The following is a 12,273-nucleotide window of genomic DNA, read 5'->3' as shown; positions in this document are numbered from 1 at the left end:
CCCTAGTACTGCAGGAGAAATGAAACTGCATAGCATATTGAAAACATGTTATAATTTATGATGCAGAGTTCTACCTGAGGTGGGTTAGGGATGAGCAATACATCATTTTTCCTGTAGGATCCTTATCCCTGTCCTAAATACAAACTAAATTTAGATCTAAGTTCTAAAATCATCAATATATACATGTACATACCATATTCGTAGGCTTACAATACTATCCCTTTAAACCTGGACACTAATGAATTACACAAACTTGTGTAATTCATGAGTGTCCCGATTTAAAGGGATAGTATGGTAAGCCTACACATTCCCATCTTGGTCTATTTCTACCAGCAAAGAGTCCCCCACTTGTTTTTTCCCACCCTTATTTCAGCCCAAATTAATCCAATGGGGACAGAAGAATAGTTCTTAGTATCAGCTATCCAGTCCATGTTAATTCAGCCATGAAATCCCCGTGTACATGTGAGATTCTTCTGGGTAATCTGGTTTCCTCCCACATTCCAACATCATATTGGTAGGTTAACTGGCTCCCAACAACAAAATTAACACTAATGCGCTGCCAACAAATAAAAAAATTAACCCCAAGGTATATGTGTGTGATACCGCGTATAGGGGGTCATTCAGAGTTGATCGCTAGCTGCCGTTGTTCGCACCGCAGCGATCAGGCTAAAAATCTGCATTTCTGGGCATGCGTATGCACCACAATGCGCAGGCACATCGTACAGGTACAGTGAGCATCGTGGGTTTGCACAGAGTCTAACGAACATTCCTGTCGCACGGACAAACGCAGGAAGATTGACATGAAGTGGGCGTTTCTGGGTGGGTGGCAACTGACCGTTTTCAGGGAGTGTTTGGAAAAACGCAGGCGTGGCAAAAAAAACACAGGCGTGGCTGGGCGTTCGCTGCGCGGGTGTTTGACGTCAAAAGCTGTCCCTCTGTCGTTAGAATCAACGCACACAAAGAGTAACTACAGGGCTGGTCTTGTTTTGCACAAAGAGATTTTGCAGGCGCTCTGCTGCACAAGCGTTTGCACTTCTGCAAAGCGAAAATACACTCCCCAGTGGGCGGCGGCAATGCGTTTGCACGGCTGCTAAAAACTGCTAGCGAGCGATCAACTCGGAATGACCCCCATAGGCCCTAACTCAGCATGAGTTGTAGTTGTGTGATTATTCGCTATCAGTCTGTGTGTATGGTCACCTTCCAACCAAACTTATAGAACCCAGAAACGACTCAACATCTCAAACTCCACCCCAAAATAGCTATAGTTCGTTAAAAGGGGAGATGTATCAAGTGTTTAAGAGAGATCAAGTGTAGTAGTTGGCCAAAGCAATAAATAAGTTATTAATCCCCTTTTCACAAAAAGCCTCTGACCCAGGGTCCTGGCTTATACCCCTTTTCCACTAGTGATGCGGGTCGCAGCCGGGAGCCTGACACGGGTGCTACTCGACTGCGACCCGCATCAGAGCCCCCTTTCCCACTGCACTCACCAACCCGGCATATTGCCGGGTTGGTGACGCGGCAGGGGCGGCGCTGGGAGATCACATGATCTCCCAGCGCCGCCCTTCCATACGCTGCGTTTACACTGCAAAGCTTACCGTGCTGTACTCGTGTTCAACCTGGTAAGCTACCTGGGTAGGATTCCCGGATCACTAGTTCCGGGTTTTTGCAGAGGGAGCCATTTCCACTAGCAAAAAACGCGGGTAAATGCGCCCCCTGTGCATTTACCCGTGTTTTTTGAGCTAGTGGAAAAGGGGTATAAGTGTCAAAGGGTCTACCCGGGCTGTGGGTCCTAGGTCGCGGCCAGGATCAAACCTGGACAGTCTGCAGAGTGAAAGCCAGGTCACATTAAAAGCAGCAGAGAGCTGGATTACCGACGCTTGGAGGTGGGAAGACCAAGCACCGGCAAAGGGACGACCCAGCAATTACCCAGATCCAGCCTGCAGTGTGAAAATAGTTTCAAGCAGCTGTGACACGGCTTGAAACAGTGGGGGTAATTCTGAGTTGATCGCAGCAATTGGGCAGAACCATGTGCCCTGCAGGGGGGGGGGGGCAGATATAACATTTGCAGAGAGAGTTAGATTTGGGTGGTTTATTTTGTTTCTGTTCAGGGTAAATACTGGCTGCTTTATTTGTACACTGCAATTTAAATTTCAGTTTGAACACACCCCACCCAAATCTAACTCTCTCTGCACATGTTATATCTGCCTCCCCTGCACTGCACATGGGTTTGCCCAACTGCTAACAAATTTGATGCTGCGATCAACTCAGAATTAGGCCCGTGTTCAGTAACCCAGGATGGACCTGGATTTTTAGTCTGAAAGGACTATGGAGGTCATTCAGATCTGATCGCTGGGCTGTTTTTAGCTGTCCTGCGTTCAGATAGTTGCCGTCTACAGGGTGAGTGTATTTTTGCCGCGCAAGTGTGCGATCGCATGTGTAGCAGAGCTGCTAAAAATCAGTTTGTGCAGTCTCTGCGCAGCCCAGGACTTATTCTTCCAGTGCGATTGATTCCTGCTGATCGGGGCTGGAGCTGATGTCAGACACCCCCCCTGAAAAAGAAATACTAGAAAGAAAAGGATTGTCTCTTTGTTGGCGCACTTTCAAGAAAAGAATGTATATGTTTAAAATGTAACTTTTAATTTAGTTCTATTAATCGTACTAAATTAAAAGTTACATTTTAAACATATACATTCTTTTCTTGAAAGTGCGCCAACAAAGAGACAATCCTTTTCTTTCTAGTATTTCTCTTCCAATTTATTGTCTATGGCGGCACCCCCATACAATATTATAAATTGATTCAATATGAAAATTGGGGTTTTTTGACTATCCTATTATCAACATTAATTCAATTTAAGTCCAGTGCAGAGGATTACACCCCTTCCCCTTTTTCCGAGAATCTATACCCCCCCTGAAAACGCTGGACTCTGCCTGCGTTTTTCCGGACACCCCCTGTAAACGGTAAGTTGCCATCCACAAACGGCCTCTTACTGTCAATTACCTTGAGAACACCCGTGCAATCGTTTTTTTTCCGCACCATCCCGTCGCTGGCTGGCGATGCCTGTTGCTGTTGTCCGACGCACCTGCGCATTGCGGTGCATACGCATGCGCAGTTAGGATCTGGTTGCCTGCTATGCGAAAACACACAGCAGCGATCAGATCTGAATGACCCCCTATAACTGTTCATAGACTGTGCTGAATAAATGACAGAAACTTATTGGTTGCTTTGGGCATCTTCTCCACCTCGCATACATCTCCCGCATCATATGTACCAGCAGTGTCGTGACTAGTATGGCACCAGACTTAGGGTCCTATTTAAGAACAAAATATAACCCCATTTGCACAAACTAAAAAGCGTTATTACATCTGTTCTTACCGCTGTTTGCCAGCAAAAGCCTTTCTGACTTTAGCATAGCCATCCAGGCTTTCCTGTACCCCCACCAGGTTGAAGCGCAATGTGCATGCGCATTAGTTAACCAGTTGCTGGCAGCAGTAGGCTGTAAGGAGCAAGCAGAAGACACAGCTGGACAGATATAACTGGATACTCTTGTGTTACACTGAGCATACTCTTAGCTTACACTGTAATTAAACAAAATATGCTAGCAGTATTTAGTATCATTGTTAAATGGAACCCTTAGTGAGCTGCCTGCAAGTTCCAGTTATACCCATCTGTACGGTTGTGATAGGAAATCCCAGCGGTGGGGATGCCGGCGGTCACATGACCGACCACGGCATCCTGACTTTAGAATTTTAGAATGCCGATATGGGACGGGGTAATTCATTTCCCCCTTCCCTGCTCCCTACCTGCGGTGGCGGCCTGGGCTAACATAGAGGTGGCAGCTACGGCTAATCCCAGGGGGTGGCTGCTAGGGCTAAAATTTGGGAGGGGATTGCAGCTACGGCTAATCCCCCTATAAAGCCTAATCCCAACCCTCCCCGGGCCTTACCCGTAACCCCCACCCTAATAATTGCTTTCCAGGTGTTGGTGGTCGGGGTTCCGACGTTGGAATTCCAAATGGTGCCGGGATTCCAGCATCAGTCACCTGACCTCCGGCATTCAGACCGCTGGGATGCTGACTGCTAGCTTCTGTGAATGTGAGAACTTAATTATAGGCTCCTATGTTATGTATTTTCAGTTAGTTTTTTTTAGACTATAAACCTGACATTCATTGATAAATCCAGGCAAGTAGATGTTGCCGTAGAAGACAAGCCCCCCTACCATGCTGTTATTTTTATGTAGCCTACATGCAGCAGTACACACCTGAGTACCTACACATGATTACGCTCATCTCATCTCCACACGTACTGATGTCCTAGAACTCCGCACCTCCTCATGGGGCATCACGTCTTGTATTAACTGCAATTCCACAGTCGTGAAAACAGAAATTAAAACTACTGTACTATGACGGCTTGGGAGCATGGCAGAACCCCATCTGGATGCCAGGGCTGCCATGTGCCACCCTTCCCAGTTCAAACACAAAAACATAGGGCATAAAAATAGATTTTATTACATGCTCTGTTAGAGGGATTACATATTTTAATAATTAAAATTCATTCAGTCAGTCTGGTAGAACCTTAAATACAGCAATGTGCTGAAAGTCCATCCAACAGCTGCTCAACGTACAATGAAGAATAAATCTAATACTTTTTGCAGACCCTCATTCAAGGTCAGATGCCGGATGCACATCCTGACACGATAGAAAGACACCCAGGAATGTACGTTTCTCCGTCTGCATAAGGATTTCAACATTTTCCAGATCGGTTAGTTTCAAAGAATGGCTGAAACGGCATTGAAGCTGCCATGCCGTACAATGGATCATTTTTCTACCTGTTGCCCCTGAGGTCCACTCAGTATTTTGTAACAGTCCTGCAGAATCCTGTAGATCGCAAACTTCAACAGGCCAGTAGATGAGAGCTACAGGGGATTAAATTACCGGAGTAAATAAAACCAGCTCCGTATCTATATGTTTTACATTTTCAGACCTCTGCTTTTAATAGGTGTGTTTTTAGCAGCCAAAAAGGCACTGCATGGTTTTCCTGTATTACCTGCTCAATGACCCAGTACTGGCATAAATAGGCTAAAACCAGTCTTACAGCTGGATAGCGCTGGTTACCATTGGAATTATGCAAGACAAACTAGAATGTTTGTATTCCCCTTGCTATAATAAGGCACAGCCTTTGTAGTGTATGGTCATTACCAGGTATAAACTAGCTAATGCCATCTTAAAAATACTAAATTCAAACTGTCCATAGTGACCCAAATTAAAGCTTTCATAGGAGCCAGTTAACAAATATCTTTTTTTTCTTTTTCCTCATCAACAATTAAAAAATAAAAATAACCTTGGAGTGGCTGAAGAACATTAAAAATTACTATAAATCCCTTTGGCTTTTATATTTTTTGGATAAAAAAGTAAATGGGGAGAAGTTTTGCTGCTAAAGGCACTGAGGCATAGAGTATATGGCGGTAACCAGTGATAGTAGTCCTATTATTCCCCATTGCCTATTATCAATAATATGTTTTCTATTTCCTATGCATGTCCTAGTGATAAACAGTAACCTATATATCATTGGCTTTGACTTTCAAGTTGGTGTTTGCTGTCTATCTTACGATTCCCTGAACCATTTCTAAACCCGGACCATGATGCTTCCATCTTGGATGATTCCAGTGTTATAAATCGCAATACAAACAAAATATGGAATTGTACTGGCCGTGATAGGAATATTAATGTCACACGTACATCTCTGTACAGGTGTGTTGGAATAATCTTTAGTTATGCAAATGAGATTAAAAAGGAAAATATCATGGCATGGAAGCATATTTTCCCATAATAAAAGCTGGTCGGGAAAGGCACTAAATGCCAGTGTGTGCCACCACAAACATGACCTAGCCAAGTGCATTCAGCGAAGAACATGCATAGAACAGACGTCATCATGTAGGGAATGCTGGGAACAGAGGAGATGGGATGAGAATGTGCACATATATCAGAGCCGTCTTGCTCTCTTATAATGTTGTTGTCTCAGCAATATGTTCCCCACATAGACCTGTGTAAGGTGCCTAATCCCACATGTGCATTAACATATTAAGCTAAAGTACCTGTATCTTTTCATTTATCAGTATCATGACCATACAACCTCCTGTACATGTTACAGCTTGACAAAATTCAATGATATGCAGACTAAATAGCAGTGGAGAACTAGAAAAGATAGGTACATGGTACCATTATTGAAAAGGACACTTTCTCCTACTAGTGCACCAACGTTATGGCATTTATAGATCCCTGCATTCGCTGCCAACACGCCACCAGGCATGCAAGCCATAAGGAGTGTGAGCTGTAGCCAGTTTGCTTGGTAAGGGCAGGTGAATTCCCCAAGAAATCCTCAATCTGCCCAATCGTGAATTTCCATTTTGTTCCTCTTCCTCTGAGGCCAAAGGCACTGCGAGTGTGAGAAATTATTTAAGAGAAAAAATAAAATAAAAGAATATTTAAGATATAAAAAGTCCCCTGAAAAAAAATCAAGGCAAGACAAGGAGCCTCAAGGTGCCCTCAGCTGCCCAAGACTTGTATAAATGTCCTCAGAACAGCTGAGCTCCTCAAAGATTGGGATGAGACTCAAAAGTTCTGTGTCTCCCATGTCATCAAACCACGACTGCACAGGTACCTGAAAGCAGAAGAAGCCTCGTCAGTGCATTTAGAATTAATCAGAACTGTTACAATGACACAAGCAAGACATTGGTTATTAAAGACATACTGTACCTAGGCAGTGACAACAATTTGTGGACACTTCCAAACTCTAGGACTGACGTAATCTACATTTATGGCGCCTTACATCTACAGCGGGGAGCACGTCTTTACAGCACCCACTGGAAAATGTAGGTATTCGAAGTACACAGAGTTCCAATGGAAAGGCAGTGTAGAGTGGTGTTCACTGACATAGGCCAATTGGCCTCTTAAAATTATCTCGCTTATTGGGGGTCATTCTGACCTGTTTGCAGGACCAATTCAAATTATTCATGGTCAATACAATAGGCGAAACCAGTGCTGGTGGCTGCCAGTCATAAAATATGTGGCCAAACAGAGGCAAATCTTGTCCCTCACCACACAACTGACCCTAAGGATGACATATAAACGCGATCTACTTAATGTAATATTTGTTTCTAAATTTCTCAATAAGAAATTTTTGGCCTAGGGGTGCTGTGGAAAAAATTCTGATATTCTAGGGCGCCGTGATTCAAAAAAGTTTGGAAACCACTGGTGTAAGGTGTTCTAGGTCTGATCCATTTTCAGTTTCTACAGCACTTTAGAAATAGGAGAAAAACTATCTAGAAGAAATGTTGCATGCACACTGCCGGATTAACAGCAGCGTAGCTGGGGCAGTTGCCAGTCCCCTCCCCCCCTCCACACAAGCAGTCCCCACACATAACTACATCACCAGCATTGGGGGCACTGTGGCATATGTAACTGGTGTTTCTGGGGGGATCCGGTCTGAAGATCGACAGTGTCTAGGTCGACAATGTTTAGGTCGACCACTATAGGTCGACATGGATGGAAGGTCGACATGTGCTAGGTCGACCGGTCTAAAGGTCGACATGAGTTTTTCACATTTTTTTCCCTTTTTTTGAATTTTTTCATACTTAACGATCCACGTGGACTACGATTGGAACGGTAAAGTGTGCCAAGCGAAGCAGTAGCGGAGCGAAGGCACCATGCCCGAAGCATGGCGAGCGAAGCGAGCCATGCGAGGGGACGCGGTGCACTAATTTGGGATCCCGGTCACTCTACGAAGAAAACGACACCCCCCAAAAAAAAAAATCCTCATGTCGACCTTTAGACCTGTCGACCTAGCACATGTCGACCTAGAAACCCTGTCGACCTTCCATCCATGTCGACCTAGTGACTGTCGACCTAGACACTGTCGATTTGATGAACCACACCCGTTTCTGGGTGACATAATGTGAACTGGGAGAACTACAGAATATTTAACTCATTTGCGGAGCTGGGAGCAGATAATCGCATTGACAATTTTTTTATTGGTAGGTGGACCTGCTAGTTGTCCTGTGACCCCCAACAAACCTTAATCTGGCCTTGTGCATGTATTACAGTTACCATTACCTATACCGTTTGTGAACAGTATACAAATGGTATCAATCAAATGTTGTAATTGTGATTAAGCAAAAAATAAAATAAACATCTCCTTTTGTTTGTAGTTATCAGATGAAAACATGAAATTCATGTAGCAGAAATAACTTTTAGTCAATGTTCTGAGGCAACGCTAGACATCTGGTATTGTTAATGGTTACCTAGCAACTGGCTCTTATTGCTTCTCAATACAATCTGTCAGTAATATTATTGTGCACAATAATTAAAATGGGAGCTTGGAAAACAGCACAGAGATGTTGCTCTTATTAATGATCTGTGCTTTCACAAGAAAAAAACCTTTGCATTTGCAGTACTGGCAGACAATGATGTTATACAGCATATGCTCAGGTTTAAGAGGGTGGAAAAGACAGAAGACTTGATGTGCCAACAGCAATTCAGCAACAGGCATAATCCAAGCCCTTTTAGACCCCCCCCCCCCCCCCCCCCCCCTCCTTCTTCCAAGAACAAGCCTCAAGCACAATTACCCAAATTGTCTGGTGACCACAGAGCTTATAGATCAATGAAAGTTTATCCTACAAGAGGAAGGGGATACTTCTGCCATAATTAAGGTAACCCAGGCCTAAAAGACAGGCACAATTAAAACACTTTTCCCCGGGGGGCTCTAGAATGACTCTAGAATGACTGTTATTATTTAACCACTTGCCTGGCATGGTCGCATCAGATGCGACCAGTCAGATAGAGAGTGTTAGCAGCGGCAGGGAAGGGAAACTTCCCTCCGCTGCTGCTGTCAGAGGGACCGGAAGGTCCCTCTGCCTCCCTGCACTCTCCCCTACTGATTGCCGTGCTGCCGATCACTGCTGATTGGTCAGCACAGCAGGGCTCCCCATCCAGCGGCTGCAGACAATGGCAGCCGCTGGGGAGTGTAAATTAACCCCCTCAAGCCTCCCCCAGCCCCCCCCCCCCCCCCCCTGTATACCTGGAGGCTGTCCCAGTTGGTCTTGTGACTAATATGATAAACAGAATTTGTGTTGTCACTCAGCTATGGTGTAAAAGTAACTGCTTGGAGTAGAACACTGAGTTATCAACTGAATGACATTGTTAGCAGCTAAATCTGTGTCCGCTGATGTTATACATCACAGAGTGTAAAGTAAGCTTATTTTAACCTAAATATTGTACGAAAATGTACAATTTAAATTGAGCGAAGATATATGTAACATGTATAAAAGTATAGTTTAATGCCTTCATCCTAAAGGTAAAATTCTCAGTTATTCTATGATTAAACAGTTACACTAATTAATGTGAGCTACACCAAGCCTGACACTGTACCTGCTACAGTATTTCCCTGGTAAGGTATGGACATAAAAGTCAAGGAACAGGACAAAAAAAAGATAAAGACAGTGAACTACCACAGGAAACACCTTAGTACTCTCAACCCTCCAGGAATGCCTCCTCAAAAACGAAACTGAAGACTGTAGACTCTTTATTTAGCTATGGAATCACAGCTCCCCACAACTCTGCAACAGGGCCTAACTGCAAATGCATGGCGTTAAAACCAACATCATAGAGTCCACCATACCGCCTTGTGTCATCATGCCAACACATGCCTAGTGACTGCTACCTTTGATTTGAAAAGCCCAAAGTACCTAGAGTTTTGCCATCAACAAGTCTCAGCAACAGTCCTTCAAAGTGGTCAGGGTCAACTTGAGAAACCCATGCCACTCGCAGAGATGGTTGTCCATTTCTTGCTCGAGAGCAAAAGAATAAGAACCTCCAAATTCTAAGCACTATGGAAGAACCTGTAACAATGCTTACAAGAAAGCATTGATGATATCATATATACATTTTTCTAAAGAATGTGTGCATGTCAGTCATCTATGTCTATGGTTAGAAGTGAATGCAATCCCATTCTCTAACACTGTGGATACAATTTAATAATTGAAATAGGAAATTTGCAGTAGGAAACACCAATGAACATGTCCCTATGTGCTGTTATGACCTCTATGATATGCATGGGTTGCATTATTATTAACAGTAACATATATAGCACCAACATATTCAGTTGCGCTTTACAATTTGGGTCAAAACAGTAATAAAACAAGACTAGGTAGTAACAGATAGACAAAGAGGAAAGTGGGCTTGCAAGCTTACTATCTATATACACCCATCAGCCATAACATTAAAACCACTGACATGTGAAGTGTATAACTGATTATCTTGTCACAATGTCACTTCTCAAGAAGTGGAATATATTAGGCAGCAAGTGAACATTCAATTCTTGAAGTTGATGTGCTGGAAGTAGGCAAGCATAAGGATCTCAGTGACTCAGACAGGGGCAAAATTGTGATGGCTAGACAACTGGGTCAAAGCATCTCCAAAACAGAAGGTCTTGTGGTATGTTTCCGGTATGCAGTGGTTAGTACCTACCAAAAGTGGTCCAAGTAAGGACAACCTGTGAACCGGAGACAGGGTTATGGGCACCCAAGGCTCATTGATACGCGAGGGGAGCGAAGGCTATCCCGTCTGCTCTGATCGCACGGGAGAGCTGCTGTAGCACAAATTCCTGAAAAAGTTAATGATGGCTGTGATAGAAAGGTGTCAAAACACGCAGTGCGGCAAAGCTTGCTGCGTATGGGGCTGTGTAGCCACAGGCCGGCCAGAGAGCCCATGCTGACTCTTGTCCACTGTCGAAAGTGCCTATAAAAGGGAACATGAACATCGGAACTGGACCATGGAGCAAAGGAAAACGGAGGCCTGGTCTGTTGAATTACATTTTCCTTTACATCATGTGGATGGCTGCATGCATGTGCTTCATTTACCTGGGAAAGAGATGGCACCAGGATGAAAGGTGTCCTGGCCTCCAAATTCCACAGATTTCAATATGATCGAGCATCTATAGGATGTGTTGGAAAAAACAAGTCCGAGCCATGGCGGCCCCGCCTTGAAAATTCCAGGACCTAAAGGATCTGCTGCTAACGTCTTGCTGCCAGATACCACAAGACACCTTCAGAGGTCTTGTGTAGTCCATAGTCAAAACCCTTTTGGCGGCATGAGTGTGAACTACATAATGGGGGTCATTCCGAGTTGATCGCTCGCTAGCAGTTTTTAGCAGCCGTGCAAACGCATTGTCGCCACCCACTGGGGAGTATTTTCGCTTTGCAAAAGTGTGAATGCTTGTGCAGCAGAGCGCCTGCAAAATCTTTTTGTGCAAAACAAGACCAGCCCTGTAGTTACTCTTCGTGTGCGTTGATTCTAACGACGGAGGGATGGCTTTTGACGTCACACACCCGCCCAGCGAACGCCCAGCCACGCCTGCGTTTTTTCTGCCAGGCCTGCATTTTTCTAAGCACTCCCTGAACACGGTCAGTTGTCACCCAGAAACGCCCACTTCATGTCAATCTTCCTGCGTTCGGCCGTGCGACTGGAATGTTCGTTACACTCTGTGCAAACCCACGATGCTCATTGTACCCGTACGACGCGCCTGCGCATTGCGGTGCATACGCATGTGCAGAAATGCTGATTTTTAGCCTGATCGCTGCGAACAACGGCAGCTAGCGATCAACTCGGAATGACCCCCTATATTAGGCAGATGTTTTTAATGTTATGGCTGATGGGTGTATATTGCTTACTTTATTACGTACAATTGCAATACAAATCTAAAGCAAACATACTTACTGCATTTTCTGGGTGGAAGATGTACGATGCAGGAGAGTTATCTAAAATGATAGTTTTCTTTAGGTCTCTTCCTAAACGGCTCAAGTCTTTGACATAACAGCCTTGGTGGAAGACACAAGCTTCCCTGAAGAGACGGGAGCGGAAGACCCCTTCCTTGTCTAGAAGATCTGTGACCGGATCAGCATACTACAGAAAAAGAAAAAAAAGAAGAAACGTACAGGTTACACTTCAAGACTTATGTCACCGCAACTGCTGCATTTAATACCAAGAAATGATGATAATTCAGTTGGTAATGTTTTACTTTTGGAATGTATTTTGATTTTACTATATAGAACAATTTTCTCTCATAACTATTTCCCCTCTCAAATCACAAGTACTTCTGCCCTCACACATTTACACAAACAGGTCACTTATTGCCTTCCACAAGTTCTGCATACTTATCACCAGACATAATTTATACTTCTCTGAGCATTCAGATTATCCAGCTTGCTACAGGTTGTTGCAA

General features: G+C 44.2%; 1 protein-coding gene across 1 annotated transcript in view; it reads right to left on the bottom strand.

Annotated features, from left to right (window-relative positions):
- Window positions 1-4,482: 4,482 nt before the first annotated feature.
- Window positions 4,483-12,273, bottom strand: part of CTDSP2 (CTD small phosphatase 2) — a 78,833-nt gene continuing 71,042 nt past the window's right edge. The window contains exons 7-8 of the mRNA XM_063952296.1: window positions 11,769-11,954; window positions 4,483-6,657 (exon numbers count right to left, since the gene is read on the bottom strand). Of these exons, the coding sequence (XP_063808366.1) occupies window positions 6,532-6,657; window positions 11,769-11,954 (312 nt within the window). The 3' untranslated portion in view covers window positions 4,483-6,531. The remainder of the gene's footprint in view (window positions 6,658-11,768; window positions 11,955-12,273) is intronic.

This window comes from Pseudophryne corroboree, chromosome 2, assembly GCF_028390025.1.
Source record: "Pseudophryne corroboree isolate aPseCor3 chromosome 2, aPseCor3.hap2, whole genome shotgun sequence".
Taxonomy (NCBI): Eukaryota; Metazoa; Chordata; class Amphibia; order Anura; family Myobatrachidae; genus Pseudophryne; species Pseudophryne corroboree.
Note: the sequence above shows the minus strand (reverse complement) of the source record. Positions and strands in the feature narration are given on the sequence as shown.